This window comes from Balaenoptera physalus, assembly GCF_965194825.1.
Source record: "Balaenoptera physalus genome assembly, chromosome: 21".
Classification (NCBI taxonomy): Eukaryota; Metazoa; Chordata; class Mammalia; order Artiodactyla; family Balaenopteridae; genus Balaenoptera; species Balaenoptera physalus.
This window is the reverse complement of record NC_138902.1, coordinates 44954601-44980073: the sequence shown is the minus strand read 5'-3', so window position 1 is coordinate 44980073 and position 25473 is coordinate 44954601. Positions and strand designations below refer to the sequence as shown.

The 25473-nt window shown below is 47.7% G+C and overlaps 1 protein-coding gene and 2 long non-coding RNA genes across 3 annotated transcripts in view; all 3 read left to right on the top strand.

Moving 5' to 3' along the window:
• LOC309651415 overlaps positions 1-25473 on the top strand; it is a 375253-nt gene that overhangs the window by 94442 nt on the left and 255338 nt on the right. The window lies entirely within an intron of this gene.
• Positions 169-24518, top strand: DCTD (dCMP deaminase). Its single transcript, XM_082444148.1, has 5 exons — positions 169-301; positions 655-802; positions 19695-19811; positions 21158-21254; positions 23219-24518. The coding sequence occupies exons 1-5, from the start codon at positions 194-196 to the stop codon at positions 23295-23297; spliced, it is 549 nt and encodes a 182-aa protein (XP_082300274.1). The 5' UTR covers positions 169-193; the 3' UTR covers positions 23298-24518.
• LOC309651423 lies at positions 834-5532 on the top strand. The gene is made up of 2 exons (XR_014258118.1): positions 834-3887; positions 4534-5532. It is a non-coding gene; the product is annotated as an uncharacterized lncRNA (long non-coding RNA).

Genomic DNA, 25473 nt, shown 5'->3' with positions numbered 1-25473 from the left:
ATTTTTTTTTTCTTCTGAAGACCAGAGACCGTCTGGGGTTCATGTGCTGTGATTTCTGATTGATAAATGTAAATTGAAATTTTCTGAGTTTGGAGATCCAAAGTTGAAGTGTGCTTGGGTTGAACTGGAAAGCAGATTGACCAAAATGTGTTTGTCCACTGCTGTTTTGTTGTGTTTTTCTTCTAGACCCAGCATGAGCGAATTTCCCTGTAAAAAACGTGACGACTATTTGGAATGGCCTGAGTATTTCATGGCAGTGGCCTTCTTATCGGCACAGAGGAGCAAAGATCCAAATTCCCAGGTAAGTGAGTTTTACAGGAGAATGTTTGGACACTCACAGACACGGAGGTGCCTACAAGTGAGCAAATTACAAGAGGAAGAGGGTCAGTGGACACCTGCCAACTTACAAAAAGCAGAGTAAATCTGCTGTCTTTTGTGCTGCATTCCTGCCTGCTTACCTCTTCCTTTGAGAGAGTAAATTGTCACATGCCATCGTTCACTGTCTCTCGTACCCCAAGGAGACAGAGCTCTTAGCCCCTCCAGAAGCTGCGTGCCCATCTTGGAGCTCTGTGGGCCTCTGGTCTCATTTATTGCCTCTCCAGTGGCAGACCAGCCACCCAAAGTCACCGAGCCTTTGGGCATGTTTTCCTGTAGGTCGGAGCCTGCATCGTGAATGCAGAAAACAAGATTGTGGGCGTTGGGTGCAGTGGAATGCCAGATGGCTGTAGTGAAGACCTCCTGCCTTGGAGGAGGGCAGCGGAGAGCATGCTGGATACCAAATACCCGTACGGCAGGGCACGCTGTGTGCTCCTTTCTGCTTGTTCACAGCCTCGGTGAGTGCTGAAATACGGTAGAGGGTCGGAAAGCACCATCTTCCTTTTCAGTTACCGACAGCCGGAAAGAAAAAAAATCCTGTTGAACTGCCCCAATTTCCCGCCTCCCTCCCTTAAGTGCCAAAGAGAGCCAAGAAGTGGAGGCGTGGTAGTGGTCACACAGCCTGGCCCTGGGGCCAGGGCTCTGTCGCGGGCCCGGCGTGTTTCGCTGGTGGCGGGCTTCTCTGCAGCGTGCCACAGCCCCTGGGGGAGGTGGCCCTGCCATTTGTTTCTTGGCTACTTGGGAGCGGGGCCAGCTAACCAAGTGCTGGCCAGGGCTTTGCTCTGATGAGGAGCAGCGTGCATTTCCATCTACTGAGGAAATGTGGCTCAAGCTCATCTCTGGGAAGCAGGACGCAAGCTGTGAGCTGGACACCAGGAGGGGGACGATGCAGTCGCCTGCCCCTGTTCCCCAGGGCGCCGCAATCCCAGAGTGGCCGCTGGCCGGACCGCGAGCCGGATGCCTGGAACCCGAGACCTTTGGCCTGGCCAACTCTGCTTTTCACCTTTAAATTAGGGGAGGGTGCTTGTTATAATCTGTTGCCTATCTGAGCCCCAGTGGGGACTCACTTCAGAGATTATCAGAGATTATCTGGGAGTGACCAGCCAAGCCTCACTTTTCCTTTAACTCCCTGGAGAATATGCAACTAATGCTGTAAAGAGGCGCGTTGGGCTGCATATGCTGGTTGCTGAATTTTCTTAACGTTTGGACCTGACTTTATCTCTGGAAATGAACAGACTGCCTCTATTGGAAGTAACGTAGACACAGGCCATCCGGATGGGAAAGCTGTGCCTTCAGGAAATAAGGGTCAAGTGTCGTGTGAACCCTTTCTGTTTCATTGGCTCTTCCCTGCTAGGTTTTCCTCTGGAGTTTTTCTCACGAACTCCAAGTCTACATGTAGCCTAATTTATATATTTTTACTAATGTTCCTGGACCTTAATCATGTTAAATACGCCCCATAAATTTCTTTCTAAGCTGCTTCAGGGCAACTGCTTCGTTTTTGAAAGAGAAAGAAAAAACCGTGCCTGGAGGTGGAGAAGGAATTGAGGAATGAGACTGGGGAGACCTACTAAGCACTCGGGGTTCTCAGGGGATAAAGCAGTTTAGCGATTCCGGGGGTTTCATAGTCGGGCTAGTCCATTTAACTCGCCCCCTTGTCAGAGGAGGAAGAGTTGGATCCCGGGAAAAGAGGGTAGAACTGCCTTCTCAGCCTCAGCTCTATAGCTGAGTGGAGCGCGGGGAAGATGTGCCAGCGTATTTTAGAAACTTGTGGTCATCGTGCTTTTGATTCTGTAGCTTTCAGTGACGAGAAAGAAGGGAAATGATTCGTTACTTGTAGGCACACGCAAAGGCGATTTTTCACCGGACAGTTCAAGGTCCCATATAAAAATGAAAGGGTTGATGAATTCAGGGTCCACAGTGAGGTGTGTAAGGACCCCAGCCCTTACTCGCTGAGTCAGGGCGGTGGGCTCTGGGTCCTGGTGCTGAACTTGCCTGTAGAGGAATTCCTGGAAGGTGTCGGTCTGCGGCGCTGCGGCTGGTTGCAAAACGATGCCAAAGGTCCGCAGGGCGTGGAGCTGTCCTCACTGGTTACCGGGCGGCTCTCCCGTGGGGCCTGTGCCTCCCTCAATCACCATGAGCCCCAGGCACATTTCTGGCAGTGACCTAGAAGCCCAAGGCTTTGCAGCACGTTTACCATCCCCCGACTCCCCGCTTCCAGAACCTCTCCAGTAGCTAATTGTGTTTGTTCTGAGACACTTGCCTTTTGTCCAAGTTGGAGAGTACCTTTCAGAGCTCCTTTCCAGAAGGAATTAAAAAAAAAAAAAACCCCACACAGGCATTTGTCCAGCTCCACTGATTGTTTTCTATTGAATGGTTGCGGAGTTTCAGGGCACTGGTTGTCTGTGTGCATTATTTTTTACTATCCATGTGATACCTCTAGGTTTTCAAAGCTCTTTGCCCCTTACTTATCAATTATTCATTTTACACATAGCCGTGTTAGAATGTAGACAGTTTTCTTTCACGAGAGTAAGCTTATAATTTGATGTACCGTAAAAGTCGGAGAACGTATTAAATGGTTTTTAAAAGGCATTTCGTATCACTACCATCATAATACATGTAAAGATGGGCTTTAAGTCTGAATAAGTATAACTGGCTGTAAACTATCCACTCGGTCTTGTGTTTTGAAGGGATTTTGGGTCACAGAGAAGTAAATGTTTAGGTAGCCTTGGATGTAATAGAAATGCTTGGTGCTAATTGACTAAAATGCAAATTCTTTTTTGCTGTTTTAAGACTTAAAGAAAATTAATGTAAACAAATAAGTGATACTGTCTGGACTTGTGTGGGCGTAACCCTTTCCTTCCTCACTGACTTAGCGGTGGCCGGGTGGTCTCAGGTGTGGCTCTGCGTCCATCCCTGCAGAGAAGCTTTAGAGGTTATCGCGATTCCAGACCACCGGCTTCCTCATTCTTCTGAATATATGGGGACCCTCTTTTAAGTGTCAAAAAAGACTTCCAAGACCCCTATATGATGCCAATTAAACTAGTAGTATCTTTTTTAAAAACTGAGGTATGATTGACATACAAAGTTACACTAATTACAGGTGTAGGACATGATGATTCATATGTATCAATATTTGATATGTTTACAAAATTTTTTTCTTATGATGAAGATTTGCAAGACCTACTCTCTTAGCAACTTTCAAGTGTGCAGTACTGTATTATTATTAAGTACAGTCACCATGCTGAACATCACAGGACTTATTCATTTTACAACTGGAAGTTTGTACCTTTGACCCCTCTACCCATTTCTCCCACCCACCTCCCCCCTCTGGCAACCACCCATCTGCTCTGTGTATCTGTGAGCTTGTTTTTGTTTTTCAGATTCCACACAAAAGTGAGATCATACCTTTTATTAGTATCTTTTGAGTAAGAAGATCCATGATGACAAAAAGCTATTTGATGTCAGTAACACTTTGCATTAATCTGAACTCTACTGATGTTTGGAAAAGAAGTGTATGTAAGTGCTAGACGTGTGTTTGCCGGTCTGTGGACCATCCCTGTAGCCCTGGCAGAACCTCAGTGGTACCTTGGGGTTTGTGCCCACGGGGTCTAAGCTACCCGTTCATTCATGGATGGGAACCTGAAGGCCCAGAAACGTTAAGTAACTAATACAGTGCCACACAGGCAGGGTGACATCTTCTAATGCCAAAGCCAGTGCTCTGTGCTTCCTTGGGGGGGGGGGGCACGGGAATTCGGCTTTTCTGAAGCAGGTAGATGGCAGCACAGTGGGCCACCCATTTTCTTCTTCTCGCTATGCACTTGAGCAAACAGAGGTTTCGATGAAATGACCCCCCGGAGGTCGAGAGCTCAGGTGGTGGTGGCCTGCACCTAGGGTGAAGCAGGAAGCCATTGGCACCTGGCTTCCCTTCACATTTCTCCCAAGGGGAGCTTGGGAATTGTGTAAGTTTAAGTTTACTGGTTAACGTATATAGTTTAATTCTCCTTATTAATTCTGTAAGTTTGGAAGTCATTAGTCTTGATTGACACTCTGTGGAAGGGGAGGTAAACACAGAATATGTGTAACAGAGTAGGAAGATGGTGTTTTTTCTGGGCTGTGTCTCTAGAGAGGCATTTTTAAAGGGTGTTTTTGTTCTTCCAGGCTTAGGATCAAAACTTCATTGAAACGATTTGATTATAATGTGGTATTAATATGGAAAATGAAAATTCCCCCTGCCAAGGAAACTGCCTTTTATCTCATCTTTTTCCTGAGAAATCCAAAAGATAGTATGATGTCAGTAACAGTAAATGGCAGGAAGAAGTCAGCGTTATTACAGTGACACCTTTTCACATGAATGACAATGAAAAAGAACTGGAAAGGAGCAGATATATCTAATTCACCCTGTAGAAAAGCTTGGGAAGACTTTAATTTCTATGCGGGGTGGCTGGTAACCCCGAGTGAAGCGTTCAGCTGACACTTTCTGCTCCTTTCTCTTCGTGGGGTTCATCAGAGTGAAGCACATTTAATCAAAATACCAATTTTATACAGTGGAGGCGAAATACTTGTGGTAACTCAGAGATCACTCTTTCCTCAGGTTTTCATAACCAATTTTGATGACATGGCTCACAGACCAGAGTGCTGGCGTAGAATCCGCTTCTTTCTTCCTCGGGAGCCATTGTTCAACTTCATGTTTTTAACAGAGCTCCCACGCCCATCAGACTTGAATGCATTCTCCTGCCATGCTGGTTCCCATTGGGGAAGGGATTTGTGGAGAAGCAGGCCTCTTTGCTTGGCCTCCTCTTCCATCCCAATCAATCAAGAAGCCAGGATTGCTTTGGCTGTTGCATCGCACTCGTGAAAGGGACCATAGTCGTGATGTCCCAAGATGGGGGGTAGCCCTGCACTCTGATGCACCGGGCAGACGTGGAGACATGGGACTTTTTCCAGAGTCAGTTCATATTTATGCAGGAAAACTCTCACTGGTTAAGAATCTGGGCTTCCACTGCAGGGGATGCGGGTTCAATCCCTGGTCGGGGGACTAAGAGATCCCACATGCTGCGCAGCGTGGTCAAAAAAAAAAAAAAAGTATAATGCTGGGAAGGAAAATGCTGGAAATTAATTAAGGCAAGAGTTTAGCGTGGCAGCTTGAAACAGTTTTGCCAGCGTGTGGCAGTGCTTCTTTAAATTTTATATTTAAATGTAATCTTTATTTTTCAGATTTAGCATATTGTTAAGCATGCACAGATGTCATTTTAGTGATTACTTAGCCATTTACCTTACCCCTTTGAAGACTTTTTCCTGACTGCCATGCATGTGATATATTTATTTGGCATCCAAAAGGTTAGTCTTGAGAAACTAATTTATCAAGAAGTTAGGAGGCTGATCCTTCTTAAACTGCAACTTCCTCACAACTTGTAAGAGCTTCTTAGTCATTAAGATCAAATTTGTTCCCTCAGCCGGTTGAAACTGAATGCCCTCTGGTTTAGTTAGGCAGATCCATAGATTTGATGACTTGCTGTTTCTTTTCCTGCAGAATTCTAATTTCACTGGTGGCGACCCAACATCCTTCCCCTGCCTAGCCATCCAGCACTTGTGGCCTGACAGTGGGCCTAATTAGGGACTTCTGTACAAAATAACTAGTGTAATCGATGGAAAACCTTGGAGCAAGTTTACAGTAAAAAAATAAAGTATATTGTTTTTATGAAAAGAGGGGCAAACTCGGGTTTCACCGTGTGGTGTTTTGGACAAACAGGGAAACACAACGGCTTATGAATGAGGCGCCCCCTGAAATTTAACCAGCTTAACATAAGTGTATTTCACTTTCAGGTATAAGTGTTTATAAACAGCCTTCAGAAAAGAATAAATCATGATTTTGTTCATTTATTTGATTTTTCTCTATACGTTTTAATCTATAAATTCAGGGCTAATTATCTTCTAAGAGCTAGAGATTACTGCTTCACCATGAATGTCTACAAGGGATGTATAGTAACAATGTATCGTAACTACCTGTCCTGAAGAGCAGATGTAGGAAAAGCTCAAATGCTTATCTATAGGATCAAACCTACCCATGAAAATACACATATTGGTCTTTGTCTATAAAAAGTCAGTTTACTTCATGGACATTTATAATAAAACTTAAAAATCATTCAAGGTTAGTGATTTCCAAATTGATGACCAGGAAGGGGGCTGAAGTTTGTACAATCTCTCTAAATAAAAGGTTTGTTGAGAGATTAATAGCATCAACAAAATGTCAGGGCCACACTCAACCTATTTTAGGTTGTATTAAGTATGTGAGCTCATTAATTATCTGAATGATAAATATAACTTCTTTAATTCTCTATGTTTGATAAGCCTTTGCTTAGAAACTCAGGGTTGCCATGCACTGTGGTTCCAGGGAGCACTTGACACTCCTTGAACCTTGGAATCTTTATTCTGTTGATCTGTTCTGTCAGTTATGCTGGTTTTGATTGATCTTTTCTGAAATTGGCCTGAATTCTTAAGGTTTTATTTTGAGTTTTTTTCATCAAGACTCTATCTTTCATAAGCTTTGTTAATACTGGTATTAAAGTAGAATATATATATGTATATAGTTTGCTCCCAGAAATATGCAATAAAATCTGGTTCCCAGAGATTTTTGCAACTATTTATATTGTTTCTTACTTTTACTTCTTAGGACTTTTGTTTTATACTTGCGTGGGACTATACAAACCTTTAATATGCATGTTGGCTAAGAAAAGCTCCACGGTGCTTAAAATGACAATTATCAGGTTCAAGTGAGAGAATCCTAGACTGACCGTCCAGAGCCCGGGCTCCAGGGGTGGTGTATGTACATAAACCCAGGGATTGTGGGGTTGTCAGATACACGACTTGACGTTCACTTCTCAATACCTTTATGAAATAAATGATCACTGAGGACTCCTCCAGTTCTAGAGTTCTCAGGAAAAATTAAACAATATAGCTTTGATTTTATTTGATTAGGGCGCTGTTTCTCTGCTTAAGGAATTTTAAGGGTGTTCGGGAAGCATCCTGGGGTGAAAGCTGCAGTAAACAGCTGTTGATGGCAGTGACACAGAGGGAATATGCATCTGTGCGTGTGGACAAATTAATAGAGAGAAACAGGCTTTATTCCCCCCCTCCTTCTAGTGATTCAAACCTGCTCCAGTTCTGAGATGAATATAAACTGATGGAGATGGTACACAGATGTAGGTTGCCCCACAAACATGGATGCGAAAAGGTTGGAGAACAGCAATGAAGAAAAAGACCCCGTGCGTAAATAGAAGAAAATATATATGCAGAGAGGAGAGACACTTAGAACTCTTTGGAGACAGGAGGTTATTCTAAGACCAAACAGAAAGGACTTGAGAAATCCTTTTGTGAATCAGTCCGTGTGGTGATGTTTATTGAAACGTGGGTACTGGCCTGGCTTCAGGAAATCCCTTGATAAGTGGAGAATATTGGTGAAAGCAAGGTGGCTGGAATGTGCCCGTCTTCTCTCTGCTCATGCTGTCTGACGCGCAGGTCGTAGCCAGTGCGTGGAGGTGTAAATTTCATCTCTGTGCTTTCAAATGATAGATGCCGTAGTAAATTTAAAATATTGAATATGATAAGTGAGCATGAATTTTTAAATTCTACAATTAAAAGACTTTGTTCAAAATGCCATTAATTTTGAGTTTAGGTGGAAAAGGGAAGCAGAATCCCTCATTGTCCTTTTTCCTTCTGCGAGTGAGTTATAACTTCTAACTTGAGTTAGAAATTGAAATAAATACAAATGAGTCATCTACTCATATCAGTTTGAGTTTTCTGTTGGTGAGTTCTTGAGGCATCTTGCTTCCTTTTTAAAAATTGTAACTATATTTTATAATACATGACATTTTTCCAAGTACGTTCCCCTGTAGTCATTCATTCACTCAGCAGATACTTACAGGGCGTCTATTTTACGTGTTCTGTGCCAGGCGCTCTACAGCAGTAAATAATGTACATGTTCTCTGTGTTCAAGGAGCTTGCAGACTGATGGTGGAGCAGGCAGACAAGAGTGGGATAAACAGATGTTATTGAATGTTTCTTTCTGAGGAAGTGACTGTCACACAGAGGTCTGAAGGATTTGATGGGCCCCCATCAGGTAAAGATGGGGTAGTGGGTGTTAGGGGATGAGAAGAGCATTCCACAGAGAGAGGTGCTTGGGTGAAGGCCCTGGAGGAGGAAGGCTCTAGCTCATTGTGCACCAAGGAGACAATTTGGCCCAAGCTTAGCACGTGAAGGCTGGAGTAACACGGCAAGGCTGGGGGCCTGCAAGGTCAGGAGTTTGGATGTAAAAGCTCATGTTGGGGTGTGTGGGAAGTGGATTGTTCGGGGGCAGGTGGAAACAGGGATACAGCCGGGGGCAGTTGCAGGAGGCCGGGCGAGAGGGCAGTGGAGAGGAGGCGAGGATAGGGGTGCATTGGAGGAAGCGTCACGAGGGCTGGTGACGTGGGGTTGGGGAGGGAGAGCCACTCCTTCCAAACAGTTCTGGTCCGAGCACCTAGGTTTGGGGGAGGAGCGAGGGAAATCTGGGCCTCTGAGGTTGCAGGTGTCTGTAAGAGCTCCCAGGGAGGGTGTGAGGTCGGCAGGTTGGGTGTGCGAGCGGACAGCCATGTCAGCGTGGCATGCCAGCTTTGGGTGGCATCACGGGCGTGGGTGAGGTGACGTAGGGAGAGGGTGCAGAGGCCGGGCCCTGGCCAGAGCCCTGAGAACCACGGACAGAGGTTGGTGGAAGTGGAAGGGCCTGCAGAGAAGGGCAGTGACATCAGGGAGCGCACGGAGCAGTGCTTCCGGAAGGAGGGAGCGGCCGGCCGCGTCCGAGGCTGCTGAGAGGTCCCAGGAGGTGGAAAGGTGCCTGTGGGGATGAGCACGTCGGAAGTCACGCTGACACTGCAGAGAGCGGCTCCGTGGAGCGGGAGGGTGGGAAGGCAAACCGGAGCCAGCTGAAGGAAGGACAGAAGGGGGGGAAATGGGCAGAGCGGAGAGAGGTCCGGTTTTGAGGTGTCTGGGAAGAGAGCGGAACGGTAGGGTGACGGGATGGCGGCCAGAGGGAGGGGGCCGAGGTAGAGGTTTCTGTTGTCTGTCCGAGGGGAGGGTCCGGGTGTGTTTGTCTGTTGTTACAGCACGCATTTGCGTGCAGCTGGGAGTGGTCCAGGAGAGGGAGACGGATGAGGGTGTGAGAGGGACGGGCCCCAAGCTCACAGATCAGCAGTGAGGGGAGGACATCAGGTGCAGGCAGAGGGGCGGGTGACAGCCGACCTGCGACCTTCAGTCATGGAGTCCCAGGTGGCGACGTGATCCGCTGCAGCATTTCAGCGGAGGATGCGGGCGGTCATGGGCTGAAAGGGGAGGGGGAGGACGAGAGGGGGCTGCGTGGGGCAGGGAGCCGGGGCCGCCCTGGAAATGCAGGGCAGGGCCGCAAGTGTGGTCTCTCCTGGGAGTCCTGAGTTAGATCCGGTAAGCCCCGTGTTCTGCACGCCAGATCGGGATCAGCGTGTCACCCGGGGTGTGCCTTGCAGAGCTGGGATCAGTTAGAACACAGGCCCTGACTGCTGTTCCAGCGCCCACTGGTCAGTCCCGGTTCACCTTTGAAAGCTGTTAACCCGAGAGGGAAGCTTGGAGGCTGGACAGCGTGTCTTTCCGTCACAACGCTGTCCAGCAGTGGTGAGTGCTCTGCTCCTATCTGTGCTTCCTCGGTACGTGTTAGACGTCAAACAGTGTATGTATCGCACGCGGACAGTGGGAAGGGCGGCGGGCTCAGCTCACCCCTCGACGAAGTGCGCTGTCTCCACTCCCTCGTCCTCCTGACCTGACTGTGTGTCCTTAGCACACAGGGAAGCAAAGCAATTAGACTTCTGGGGGCTTTATTGTCAGTAATGGAAACACCACAGTCAGAAGTCTCTCTAGCCCTAAGCACTACCACTGGGGCTAAGTGGATCCCCTGGGCGCCCTGAGTTGCTGCCAGCGGCCTTAGCAAGAGGCGGGGAGGAGAAGGGGGCAGGGGATGGGGACCAGGGCAGGGGAGGGAGGGAGGAAAAACATCTGTCCTCCTGTCCGCCCAGCCGAGCAGCCCGGGAGGAGAGGTCGGGGGCACCTTTACCAGGTCCGTCTTCTGTGCTGTGCTCGGCACAGATTTTAGTCTTGGTGGCGGGTCTCAGAGGCAGGTCTTGTGTGTGTGTGTGTGTGTGTGTGTGAAAGATCACAATTTTAATTTTTTTTAATTTAATTTAATTTTTTAACATCTTTATTGGAGTATAGAACTACCATACGACCCAGCAGTCCCACTCCTGGGCATATACCCTGAGAAAACCATCATTCAAAAAGAGTCATGTACACAATGTTCATTGCAGCTCTATTTACAATAGCCAGGACAGGGAAGCAACCTAAGTGTCCATAGACAGATGGATGGATAAAGAAGATGTGGCACATATATACAATGGAATATTACTCAGCCATGAAAAGAAACGAAGTTGAGTTGTTTGTAGTGAGCTGGATGGACCTAGAGTCTGTCACACAGAGTGAAGTCGGTCTGTTTCTTTCAGGTGCGTAGGCCAGGAGGCTGAGGCTTCACCGGATGCAAAGGGTCATTCACAGAACTAGCAGCTGGGGGCAGGGGCAGAGTCTGAGGAGATGGCTGGGGTCCATGCAGGAGGAAGCGGGGCTCTGGGGCGTCTCTGGACCAGCCCAAAGCCTTGTTCCAGGAATGGCCTGGGCCAGGGCAGCTGAGCCTGGGGCTTCATGCAGAGCCTGGAGGATTCGACTGCCTTTTTTTTTTTTACATTATTTTTATTTTATTATTTTTTTTAACACCTTTATTGGAGTGCAATTGCTTTACAATGGTGTGTTAGTTTCTGCTGTATAACAAAGTGAATCAGCTATGTGTATACATATATCCCCATATCTCCTCCCTCTTGCGTCTCCCTCCCACTCTCCCTATCCCACCCCTCTAGGTGGTCACAGAGCACCGAGCTGATCTCCCCGTGCTGTGTGCTGCTTCCCACTAGCTATGCAGTTTACGTTTGGTAGCGTATACATGTCCATGCCGACTGCCTTTTGAGGGAGCTCACTCTCTTCGGATCCCAGATCTGGCCAGAACGCCCTTCTGCTGCCGTTTGCTCCCAGCAGAGACCCCCTCTCTGGGCACAGGGTAGTAATAGAGCAGCCCCCAGACGCCTTCCAGGGGCAGGGCTGGGGTCCTCTGCGTTAGCACTACTCCCTGTTTTTATGTTCACTTACAACCTTAGACGGTAATAATAGACGCCTCTGCGCTGGAACTACGCGCCCCTCAATGCCAGAAGCTAGGGGCGCAGTCGCTTTACCTTCTGAACAGAAAAGCCACTAGCCGTGCAGGGGGCGGGGCTGGCGGGGCAGTCGTGTCCCGTTCTTAGCAGAGGGGTTCCCACTGTTCGGTGTGGCCAGGTGAGGCCCAAGTGCTGTCACCTGTCGCCTCTGCTTAGGAGGACCCCGCTCCCGGCTCCCCCAGGTCTTCATCACAGCAAGACCCAGCTGGATTGGACGCCGCTGTTCTCAGCAAACACGTGCAGTTCTGACTTGGCAACAGTGCTTCACCGGCAGAATTCTCTCTGCTTCACAAAGCGTTTTCCTCCCGTGCTCGGCATTGTAACCTTGAGAGTTAGGAAGGGAAGGTACTCATATTCCTGTTCATTGTTGAGTGAGGCTGAGCTTGAACCCTGGTGCCCTGGTGTAGGCAGGTGCCAGGTTTTAGCCCCCTTGGTTCTGAAAGCCATCTGTAATCCAGATACATTTTTCTGCAGGAACAGTATTGCCTGCGGATTCAGCTCCCCTCTGCCTACAAACAGTGCATTTAAGCCCTCGTTTCCTGGGTTTTTGCCACACTTCCCGCCTTCCGTGGCCTTTCTTCTGTAGTGCCTGCAGCCCTGGCTCTGGTTTGTCCGTGCTTGGGCGTCTCCTGCCTGGCGGGGCATGGGCTCTGCAGGGGGGACCCGCCAGCTCCTGCAGTGCCAGCGCCCAGGCCTGTAGGCGCTCTGCCTGCAACCAAGACTTAGAACGACACGCATCTGGGAGGCGTCTACAGTTGGAAACCACTTTCCCTCCCTGCTGCAGCCCGGTGCCAAGGGATGCCCCTCTGGTGGGGGTAAGGGGGGACGGGGACGGGCAGAGCTCTCTGTGAGAAGCCGTGGGAGGGAAGTAGGCTTTGGAGCATTAGAGGCTGTCAGAGAGGAAGACCATGGCGGGGGCTCTGGGGCAGAGGCTGAGAAGAGCGGGCGGGGCCCACCAGGCCTGTGCCGTTGGGCTTGTCTCGGAGAAGTAATGTAGTTGTCCCTTCCTGAGCCGGTTCTCCCTCTCCCCTACCCACCGTAACCTCAGATCCTTTGAAAACTCGATCGCGAGTCCAGTCACTGCCTTACCAACATGGAAACTTCGCGGAGCGGCGGTGAGGCAGAGGAGTGACGTTGTTTGCGGCCAGATTCTGGCGGTGTTTGCTTCGGATTGGGGGTAGCCGTGACGGCGAACACGTTGCGACCTTTGTGGGCTGCTGGGGGTGGGAGGTTGGGGAAGGGTTAAATCTGGAGGCTACTCTCTTGTTTAGCTCTTGACTTGAAGGATGGGTCCTTTGCATGCTGGTGGTGATAGATGAGGCCCTGTCAGGACATCTTTCAATAATTAAGAAATAAGTAGTTGAAATTCCAGCCCATCTCTTGAAGCAGTGAAGCGCTTCCCTAAATGGACCTGTTAGAGGAGTGGGTGCACGTCCCGCCCCTCGGTGGAAGCCTCCATCAGGCGGGCACCTGAGGGGCACCCAGAGCGGGGGGTACCCGTGCTCCGAGAGAGACGGGTCCGATTCAGCCACTCTGATCCCTGTGTGACGCCAGAAGTCAAAACACTTGGACCCTGATTTCGAGAAGTAATGACCAAGAGCTTTGTCATCAGAACAGAAGTGGAGTATCTTGTAAAAATTAACGTTGCGTTATTTTTTTAAATGCACAGGTCAACCTTGAACTCGGGTACCCCGTTTTGTGTCAGTTATTAATTGCAGGGTGGAGCGTCCCACCTTTTTACGGCCCTGAGCGCACTCTTCTTGGCTCTCGAGTCTGGACCCTCCCTCTTGGCAGCAAGCCGAAGTGTCCGTGCTCAGAACGCGGGTGGCCGCCCGGCCCCGAGAACCATCACAGCCATCAGTCAAGGGCACGGGAGCGTTCCCCAGGGACGCCGAGGCTTGTACAGTACAGCCTGGAGAGTGTTGGCAGAAGGCAGGGCAGGTCAGGCTAAGTTCCGCAGGTGCTCTGTGTCTGGACCTTTCACCTGCCCTAACCCAGCTGCTTCACCAGGCTGCCCCACTTTCCAGGTCAGCCTTGGTGGAATAGCCCTCAGGCCCCAGGAAGTCATTTTCTTCAAGTAAAAATCCTGTACTACTAAAAACGAGGAATTTTAAACAACCTGGAGGGTTTCTTTAACTGGAATAGAAACATAGTTTTCCTGACCCCAGATTTTATCAGGCCCCAGTACCTCCCATCATGTCCTGGTAGCCACATGACGATCAGTTTGGGGTAGAATCACACTATTAAATTATTTGTGCAGCAGTTAACAATTGTTTAGCCTTATTCTGAGGTTTCTTTTCTTTTTTTTTTTTTAAACCTATTTAAGTAACCTTAACAATGCTACTGTCTAAAGTAGATATTGTATTAGTCTTACATGAAACGAGATGAAAGTTAAATCTATAAAATGTTGAATCTCTTAAGTCTAACCAAGGATGGAATATATCCTGTTAATTTGTCAAACTTCTAGAGAAACGCCTACATGAGACAGTAAGGATTAATCAAGCCCTAGTAAGAGGGAATTTGAAAAATACAGTTTTCTAATTATGCAGTCTCTTCTCAGTGGGCCAAGGTTAATGCAGTTCTGAATTCTGACAGTTAGAAATATAAAAGAAAAAAAAAAAGACCAAAGCATGTGAATTGTCTTATAGTTACCTGAAACAGAGGTTCTCCTTCTAGCAATCAAGAACTTCATACGCATTAATCTGATATTTTCAGGGTTTGATTCTTTTCCTTTTGAACAATGTTGAGAATCGTTGAAGGTTCTTGTGTCACTCTTTGTGCTTAACAGATATACATGTAGTATTTGGAGATTTCTTTTGCTTATTGCTCAGCCAAAGATGAGTAATTCTAGGTAAATGGAAAATTTGTCTTCTTGTGTGTGTGTAACAATTTAGCTGTCTTTTGAATACTTTCTAGACACTGTGTATCTTGGGAAGACTTGGTCCTGATTCCTGCTATGAATGTAGCAACTAGGCTTATCTCGAGATCAGTAGCAGAGCCACCCTCCTTGGTGGGTTTTTGTACTCAGGCCTATTTGTAGTTCTTGCTGCAGCTCTTCCTAAGCCACATCATAAAAACACTAGCACTCAACAAAGATAAATGTATTCTTTAATTTAGTGCCATCAGATATCTACAGAGTGTTTTTATCATAATGAGAAAAGTTGCAGAGGAGACTCAGCCCACCCAAAGAAGAGGCCTGCAGAGAAGATGGGAAAAATTGGGGTTAGAAATGTAGATTTCAGGGTTTTACAAGTAGATCTGTTCTCTGAGAGTCTACGGATGGATGAATCCTTAAAGTCCAGGACTATGGGAGGAAAACGAAAGAGCAGGGTTGAACCTTGGGAAATGCCCAGAAATGTGAGAGCAGGACAGGGACCCACAGAGATGTGGTCTGGTGATGCTGAGAGGGTTAGAGCAGGGGATGTGGGGTGGTTACGCATCAAGGGCCAGGAGAGCAGGGAACCCAGAGATTGCAGCCAGAAAAGGACTGGGTTTAGGTAACTACGAGGCCGCCCGGCGGGGTGCGAGGACGGCCTCCTGTCAGCTCACGGAGCAGATCCGACACATCACATCTCTCCCCAGCTACGCACCACGTGTTGGGGGCTTGGAATTAGCCCTGCAGGAGTATTTCCACCACAAAGATCGGCAGAGGCTATAAATTAAGGCTTAGTTTTTTGTTTTTGTTTTTTTAGTAGTTGGTTGTATACATGTAGTAGCACATTACAGAGGTCAGCAGGTTTCCACAGACTGGTATTTCTTAAGCTTTTTACATGGCGACGCAGCAAACATAGTTTACACCCGAAACAGTTTTCAGGAACCTCCTTAACCTTGCCACGTGGCATGCATTCTGATCTCTCCCCTTCTCTTTCCACCTATTTCCTTAAAAAGGAGGAAAAAATGCTGTTTATAACTCACTAAACTGATCTCACGACCTACGGTTGAGAAAGCATTGTTTTACAGAAAACTAGAGGTTCTATATGCATCATAACACCAAGAGGTGATTATTTTAAAAATAGAGTAGCAGTTGTAGATAAGACAGTTTCATCTCGAAAGGAAGAAGAAAAGAGACCCAAAATGCTGGAAAGGCAGCCTCTTCAGAATGGGGGCTAAGTGTATGTGTGTAAAGGAGAAGAAAAATGGAACAGCGGGAGCCCCCATTATCGGAGATGTCGGGTGAGGGGCTGCCGAGGGCGGGACCTGGCCCTTGGCGACAGGAGAGAAGCCTCATGTTTTGTTGTGACAGCCTGTCTTGGAGAAGGTCAGCTGTTCTGGAGGATGAAGGAAGGGAACTGGATACATTGGGAAAAAGCTAAAAACCGGATTCCCTTGGGATTGTAAAAACTGCCTTTATTTAGTTAGTTGGAGCCACTGTTACTCCTGCAAACCAAAGAGCACAGCTTTCAGTGGCAAGACCTGGCCGTGAACCCCGGGCTGACTCTTGTCGCAAAGCTGTCTTTCCAGACTTGCCCGAGAGGACGCGAATACGAGGCAAGGATGCTTGGCCCCGGAGCAAGCCCATCACAGGCAGGCCCGGCTGCTGGGCGCTCCTTGTGGCCTGGAGTGGACCCCTCCGGGCGGTTACCTGTTAAGTGACCAGTGGAAATGCCAGACCAGGTGAATGAATCCCCAGCCTCCACCCTGACTGGCCCACGTTATACAAGCCGAACGGACAGTCGTCAGTCACGTTGGTCTGCCCACAGGACAGTCTGGGGCCCGAGGCCTGTCTGCCTGGTGCCGCCTGGGCGGATCAGCCCCAGAGAGAAACACGGGGCGGTTCTGGAGGGGAAGCGAGGGTCAGGGCCGCAGAGACTGGAGGCCGCGGAGCCGAGAGGTCAGCCAGGCCGGAAGCGCGCAGCCTTTCAGACTTGAGGATCTGGACCCACGGCGCAGGGGTCCCGAGGTGGGAGGGGCCGGGGGTTCCTCCCCTCGACCCTCAGGTGCAGGCTCGGGAAGCAGGTGCCAGGTGGCTGGGGTGGGTGTTCGCCACGTCCGGAGCTGGGGGTGTGCAGTGCTGAACGAGGGCGGCGAGGTGTGGATGGGACGCCTGAGTTTCGCACTCGTCATTGTCTGGTTTTGAACGTGTGGGATTGTGGGTCGTGACCTGTTGCCTTTCCAGAGCCTCACGTGTGCCTGGCACTCAGCCATGCTAAATGCCCAGTAGACCTCTTGTTTCTCTACCAAGAAGCTTTGTATTTTCCGTCCGTGATCTTGTGGTTAAGAGAAAGGAAGTCTGTTTATAGTCCAGCGAATTATTTCTATAAACCACCCTTTACACAGGGGTGTCGGATGCTGCAGGAGAGAATCTGTTTCATCTGATAGTTTTCGTTAATGAATCCAGACATAATGTTATATTTTGCCCCAAACTGCCTCGGATGAATTAGAGGAAGATAGTTGTAGTCAATGTGACAACTTTTAGAGATTCATAAGAGGACGATATCATAGTGTTTCCTAACAGATTCAGAAACTGTAGTTCTGAATATTAATACCAGCACCATTAAAAAATAGTTATTAGGTGGGAAAGCGTATTTTTGATATTTGAATTTAAGAGGACTTTCTGTATTTCCCAACGTTGCCATCAAGAATTGGAATCTGAATTTCCTCCTTTATTCATTCAGTAAACATTTAACACCCATATGTTCATGGCATAGCATTAGGCTCTGAGGGAGTTACAAAGAACCTAGAAGCCTGGGCTCTGCCCTCAAGGGGGAAATAAAAGAAACAAGTACATCTAATTGTTTTTAACACTGAGCAGTGTTGATCCCAGCTTGGGAACATCTTGGTCACCGGGGAAGGAAATGGGGCCAGGGGGCCCCTCCGAGGCCAGTGCCCTGACAGCCCTGAGGGTCCCCCCACCCCTCGGGGTTGACAGGACAAGGTCTCAAGGAGCCAGGCTCGGGTCCCTCTGCAGCCAGCGAGGATTGTTCTCTGACGGGCTGTGACCTGATTAAGCACGGCTTTTTTTTTCCCTTTAGATTTTCTTAACAATGCCAGAGACTGTTCATTTCTACACACAGCTAAATCGTGGTGTTCATAGGCTAAGGTGAGCACCACCAGCATCTCCTGAGAGGCCCCAGCTCAGCTCTCTGCCTGCAGGATTGCAGAGCTGCTGCAGGACTCACAGGGACACTTACAACGTCCCCTGAAGACGGGAGGCCTGGGGAGGACGGTGGACCAGGGTCTGAGCCAGAGCAGGCCCTCAGTAAAAGTTCATTGACTGAGTACATCCGAGCTAAAATATACAAGAGCCATGAGTTTAGGCCACTCTTCTTTTAAGGTCTTGTCGACAAAAAGAAAAACGCAGAACGTAAGAGCCGGGAGTTGAGTTTTATTCAGGGTCTTACTGAGGACTAGAGCCAGGAGACAGCCTCTCAGAGACCTCTGAGAAACAGCTCTGAAGAGGTAGCGAGGGATGTCCATATATATAGGATTTCGGCTAAGGGGTTTGTGCAGTCAGCATACAGTATAACTAGTCACAAGGAAGAGATATCGCAGTTAATGAATTTAGTGCTTTCCTAAGTAGGGGAAGATGCAAGAATCTGGGTTCATAAAAATATTTTCTTGGAATTGACACCTAATTTTTCCTGAAATGTGTATCTAACTAAGGGCCTGTTGTGCCTCTTTTCCCAAAGCACAGAGGGCGCCCTCCTGTTCTTCGTCCCGAGCTCCTTTCAGGGCGCACGGTAGGTCAGCGGCTGCAGTGGCTGATGACTTGATCTTGTAGAACTGGGTGGTGGGCAGGATTCTTTGTTTGACAGCCTCAGTGCTCCTGGAAGAAGGTGATCGGGGTAGGAGGTTGATAAGGTGGAGAGAGAGGGGGAGACCTACGAAGGCCCCCGTGTTTATAATTAGAAGCTTTGTATGATTTGGACCAGGGCCAGATGGTAATTCATTCAGTAAACATTTATCTAGCACTCGTGTGCCTAGAGTGTGCTAGGTCCCCTGCAGATATGAGAGGGTTCTACACGGCAGTGTTTTCTAAGCGTGTCTGCAGCTTAGAATCATGAGGGAGAATCTCTTAGAAATGCCAAAGCCCAGGCCACACCCCAGACCATCACAGTCTCCAGCTGGGGGCACAGACATGGCAGTTTCCTCCCTGGGGGGGTTCCACCAGGCAGACACGTCTGCGAATCACCACCCCAAGGAGAACAGTTTTAGAGAACGCACCCAGAAACCTAAGTAGTGATATTAGAAGTCAGTACAGCAGCCTCAGAAAGCAGATAGGGGATTCTGGAGTGGATCTGAGAGGTGAGTACTGCTGGCTCCCTCGAAGGAGCGCCCTGTGGATTAGGCGGTGGGAACACCTAGCCTAGCAGCCTGGGAAGGTGGGTGGGCGTCAGCAGGTGCGGGACGGGAGAGGAGGGAGCCTCCTCAGCCTTGAATTCAGGCAAGTCTGGGGTGACCTTGTATCACTGACCAGTCTAGCAAGAACTTGACTTTCCACGGTCGTTAAGTGGGTGGATGTGTTTCGTAGGGAAGACAAAGCACTGGTTATCCGATGGCATTTTTCTTCGGCGTGTGTGGGCTGAGGACCGTGAGGTGCAGCAGATCCCTGGGGACAGAAACGCTCAGCTTCACTGCCGGATTCTCTTGCTCTTAAAATTGCCCCTTGCCCGCGTGGCGGCCCTGGCGGACACCCCTGCATGTGCGGATCAGCACACAAATGGGCCGTTTCATGCTGGTGGTTCCACCCCCAGGGTCTCGTGGAGCGGTGAGCTCTTGCTCTGCTCGGGGTGGGTGAGGACAGTTGACCTTGGCCCCTCCTGGCCGCTGGAGGTGCCGACAGACCCAGGGCTGCTGCGGTGCCCGGCTTCGCTGCTCATCGCCAACCTGTCAGACCTCACGGCCCGCACTTCTCAGGACTTTCCGTCTCTAATCATTTCTTTAAAAATTGAGTCTATTACCTGTGTTATTTCATAGGGGCAAACGGAATGCCTCAACACTCTTAGCGAATTCTTCATGAGCTTGCAATCTAAGGTTTTCTTTCTTTTTCCTTCAAACCCACAGTGTGCCACGCCGAGCTGAATGCCATTATGAACAAAAACTCAGCAGATGTGAAAGGCTGTACCATGTATGTCGCCTTGTTCCCGTGTAATGAATGTGCTAAGCTCATCATCCAGGCAGGTAGGACCGGGCCGTTCCCATTTGTCACATTTGCATTGCTGCCTGCTCACCGCAGATGTGTTTGATCTTAAATCACTATTGTTTAGATCTAAATTAACTGCACTATCAACTTTGCAAGATATTTCCTGTGTTTTGTTTTTGAATGGTGCCAGGTATTCTAAGACTAATTGCATCCTCTGTGATTCTTAGCATGTTTTTAATTTAGTTTGCAACTTCCTAAACTGCGAGCTGCCAAAAAACAACACAGGCGTTGCATATAATTACTGTCAATTTACTATTCTCTGACATATTGTGCATAGATTAGGGGGGAGGGAGAGAAATGAACTTCTGTCAGAAACAAGGTCAGCTGGGAGTCTCTGTATGAAATTTTAATCTGTGTCTAATATATGGTAGATATATGAGGACCTAAACATCTTTTTGCATATGAATGTCATAAGACTCAAATGGTACAACTTGAAGTTTTTCGTATATTACGGTTACCATAAATCTGCACCATTGTGTTCTGAATATTTCACCTTTTTCAAACTGTCACATCTAAGATTCAGCTACACTTTATCTCCATAAAGCTCTCGGCTTGAGATTTAAAGACTTACCATGTTAGCCAGAGGTGTGCTTTAACGGGGCTGTTTATCACGAGCCCGTGGATCTCTGAGCAGAAGAGGTCTGGCGGGACCAGGATGAAGGGTCTCAGTTAAGGGATCTCGTGGGCTCCCTCACTGGTGGCGCACGACCCTTCGCGAGTTTTCCTCGCCATCCTTAGGCACAGCGGCGGCGGCAGGTGCGTGGGAAGAGCAGCCTCCTGTGGTCCCTTCTGAGACTCGTGGAGGACCAGGGTGATTGGTCAAGTGCCCTCCAGATTCTTGGCCCTCAAGTTAGAACTTCCTGGTGAGACAGGGATAGGAAACAGATCTGCCCTCTGTCGAGCTGGCTTGGACTGGTCTGCAGAGCCATTCCTGGCAGCACGGTGGTCCTCATCTCTGATTTTGCCAGTATTCTCCACCACCCCCGTGAGCCTCTTGAGTTAGGAGTCGTTGCCTTGTGAATAAAGAATATTTGGTTGCCTGCAGTAAAGAAAATTTGTTAATCGGATCAAGGCTTGACTATTTGACATGTTTTCACTTTGCATTTATTAAAAAAAAATCCATAAAGGCTGGAGGGCAGATTAAATAGAATCCATGTGCTGCTGTATTTGAGAGCAGCAGATACGTATTTCAGTCACTGGACGTTGTGTGCTCGCACCCTCAGGAAAGGTGATGAATCTGACTCCACCAGGGCTTCTGTCCGCACGCCTGTTGCTGTATCTCTATGTGCACATGATGAGGTTTCTTTCACTGTTGCCTTTTAAGGGATAAAAGAAGTCATTTTCATGTCTGATAAATACCACGACAGCAAAGAGACGACAGCCGCGAGGCTCACGTTTGAAATGGCCGGGGTTTCCTTCAGGTGAGTGGGCGGCACGTGGAGAAGAAGGTAGTAGGAAGGCCTGATGAAGAAAACACATTTGGCCTTGTCTGATGTTTAATTTCTACTTGTGATGCCTGACCTCCACACTTGGAAGCATCTTTTTATTTATTTTATTTAAAGTTTATTTCTTAATTGAAGTATAGTTGATTTACAGTGTTGTGCTAATTTCTGCTGTATGGCAAAGTGATTCAGTTATATATATGTATACATTCTTTTCCATGATGGTTTATCAGAGGATACTGAATATAGTTCCCTGTGCTCTGCAGTAGGACCTTGTTGTTTATCCATTCTGTATATAAAAGCTCACATCTGCTGACCCCAACCTCCCTCTCCGTCCCTCCCCTAACCCCCTTCCCCTTGGCAACCACAAGTCTGTTCTCTGTGTCCACGAGTCTGTTTCTGTTTCATAGATAGGTTCATTTGTATCATATTCTAGGTTCCACATATAAGTGATATCATATGGTATTTGTCTTTCTCTTTCTGACTTACTTCACTTAGTTTGATAATCTCTAGTTGCATCCATGTTGCTGCAAATGGCATTGTTTCATTCTTTTTTGTGGCTGAGTAATATTCCATTGTGTATATGTGTGTGTGTGTGTGTGTGTGTGTACACACACACACACACACACACAACATCTTTCTTATCCATTCATCTGTCGATGGACATTTAGGTTGTTTCCATGTCTTGGCTATTGTGAATAGTGCTGCTATGAATATAGGGGTGCATGTATCTTTTTTGGATTAGAGTTTTGTCTGGATATAGGAAGCATCTTTTTAAATATGATGGGCTAAGGCTCTAAAGATTATCCTAAGGGTAGATTTTTACGGGCAGTGACAGAAGTATCTGAAGACAATCTGTGTAATGATTACACTTTACTTTTAGTAGCTTTCCAGGGCTTGAACTAATTATTCTGGTAGTGAGAAATTTTAAAATTCACAAGTTTTATAATATTAACATTAAATCTTTTTAAATTTTGCAGATGTAACAACTCTGGCATAAAATATTTAAGGTGAAAATAACCTGCCAGGTTGGAACACTGGGAATTCTTTTTACAGTCATAGTTTAAATTGAGATTTGAAGTCATTGAGATTTATATGCTTACCTTTGGTAGGCACAGACTGGGAGGTGCGTGTTACTTGCAAGTCAGTTCAACCACCTTTGGTTTCTGGTAGAAACTTCTTTTAGACTGAAAACTTTTGAAGAAGTTCCTTTACAGTATTTGTGTCAGCAGTTGGGGTCCTTGTAATTGGTAACATACCTAACCTTTTGGATTACTCATTAGGGATATAGGTTATATGTAATGACTCTCTTGCACTATTGTGCCTTCTGAGACACATATTATTTACATAATATTAATTAGATATTTACTGTATACTGATTTTTTTTAAAGAATATGTTTAGTCCCCATGTATGTTCTTTTTACCTGTTTGAGAAAGTACATAATGAGTAAAAAATGTCATGGGTTTATTTTACTTCTGCATTTATAGAACATGATTTTAAAAATGACTCCTCACCAGAGCAGGTTGTTTTCTATTGAGAGCAAAAGAAAATTTACTCTTTTTTTGCTTTAGAGCGATTCCAAGTTGGCTGCAAAAATTTCCTAGACAGTAAGATAAATCTGGTGGGGAAACTCGTCGTTGGATGTCATGTCATGCAGCTAACTTGTTAGAAATCCTCTGACTTCCCGATAATTCATGAACTCAGCTAGCTGACGAACACACAAACCAAGCCACCCCATGCATCTTTTTTTGTCTTAGTCTTTTCCAGTCCGTGTTTCTCTCGGTATGGTGCACTGTAATTGGCTCCTTTACAGACAAAATATCAAGCGAATACCTGGAAATTTTTTTCCTCCCCGCAGAAAATGTAGGTTAAGCCAAAGTAAACAAATGGCTCTAACTACTCACTAGATAATATCTTTATATGTTTTGTTTCTTACCTTTAGGAAATTCACACCAAAGTGCAGCCAGATTGTCATTGACTTTGATTCAATTAACAGCAGACCGAGCCAGAAGCTCCAGTGAGTTACATCTCATTAAATCTCCAGAAGATTGGGATTATCCTCTTCTAAGAAGCTGCTAATGCCTTTCATCTTAAAGTTACACATAACTTTTTAATAGCCGGGCGGCAAAAGTCGACATCTAAAGAATGTAAAAGCTCACATCTTCCTGACTCGCTCCCTGTCACGTGGAATCTGCATCTGTTGAAACCATCGATTTAGGGTTTAAAATAAAGGAGCTGTGGGTGCGCACGGGGCTGGAGCGGCGCCTCCCCTCCCGTCTCCCGGGTCTCTGGGACGCGCACGGCTGCGCAGAAGAACATCAGCCGTGCGTCGTCCACTGCGTTTCACAGCCGCTCTTCAGCGCCACGTGTGCTGGGAGGACAAATAACTGTGGCTGTGTTCCTACCGGGATGAGCAGACACGCTGATCTGAACATCGGGCCGAATGAAGCATCGCATGTAACGCCCTTGGGGAAAGGAAAGGAGCCGCAAGACGCAGCATTTAAGTGTTTGCTTTCGAGAGCTGAGGGAGCCCCCAGCCGCCCAGCCGCCCACCCGGAAGCCCTGGACGGGGTGCGCCTTCGTCCTGGCAGATGACGAGTGCAACCGAGCGGGCGTTCTTTCCGGCTCTGCTGGCCTGCTCCCCACAGGGCGGTGCGCGGAGCGCCTCTGCGCCGCGGGGACCTCTGTTGTTCGTGCTTCTCACTCTGGCTTTGTGGGTGACGCGGAGCCCTTACATGAGTTTACTTGAGTAATGAGTCGTTCCCGGGGAAGGCAGCCCGTCGCCTGCGTTGCCCCCAGGTCCACAGCCTGCCCGGGGGCGGAGGCCCGCACTGGCTGCCCCACATGCCAGCACGGTTCATTTCCAGGGCTGCTCTCTCCTATCCTGTAAGTGAAAGGGATGTGAGGAGATGTCAGTTCCGTCCACATCTCTTGGTGATGGGAGCTCACTTGTGCTCCTGGCGCCCTGCCTTCACTGACACGCATCTCACCTTCCTAATCACTTCGATTTGGGGAATGGGTAGCAGTGCACCTTGTCTTTAATCTCATTTCATTTTTATTCAATGTGCTCAGTACCTTCGCTGAGAAAATGGTTTCTTTATCCTAAAGATCATGACCGTTTTAAAGTGCTCTTACATCTTTATGAGTTTTTATTTTGTCTCTGAGGTTTTGGATTCCATATTCTGGGGCATTTGTAATTTGGCTCCTTGCCAACATTATTAAAATCTTATTAAAATCCGCCACACCGAGGTATGTTCATGTTTATGTTATACTTATGTGCCTGACACTCCGTTTGTCATTTCTGTGTTGTCCGTGAAGCACGCTGCGTATGTTTCAACGCCCAGAGAGCAGTTTGAGGCACAGATGCCGTGTGCCTTCCCCAGGGCTGAAGGGCGATGCGTCTCTGTGGACCAGATTGAAGATGTCCGGGAAGACTCTCTTCCCTCTCTCTCCCCAGCGTGCCCTGCTCCTGTCTCAGGTGTGGCCATCTGACAGGTCATCTCCGCCACCTGTCAGGTCCCAGGCCTCCTCCCTCCGTCTCCAGTGCTGGCTTATCTGCTGCTTTCCTACCGTATTCTTTCTCTAAATCTCCTTTTCTCACCTCAAATTTTTTCTCTCTTATCTCCTCCAAACCCCCTGCCCTCTGCTCTAAAATGCATAAAACAAAAACAAAAGGTAGAAGCAAGAAATCAGTAAAGATATTGAAAGACAGAAAACACGTTAGATTTTTCTGTTGCTGTGAGTGAGTTGTGAGCCCTTTAGCAAGAAGTATGTCGTTGTTTATGTCACATTCGTAAATATGTCTAGCGGCTAGCGCCCCGTACGGTCAGCCCTCTGTGTTGACGGATTTCTGCATCTGCGGAGTCAACCAACCTCACATCGAAAATGTTCAGAAAAAAAATTCCAGAAAGTTCCAAAAAGCAAAACTCGGGTTTGCCGTGCGCCTCACAGGCAGATACTGCGTGTTTTACGTATTGGAGGTCGGTGGCAGCCCTTCTTGGAGCAGGTCTCTCGGCGCCATTTTTTCAGCAGCGTCTGCACACTTTGTGTCTCTGCGTCACATTTTGATAATTCTCACAATATTTTAAACTTTTTCTTTATTAACGTTTATTATGGTGATCCGTGATCTTTGAGGTTACTGTTGCAAAAAGATTATACGACTCACTGAAGGTTCTGATGATGGTTAGCATTTTTTAG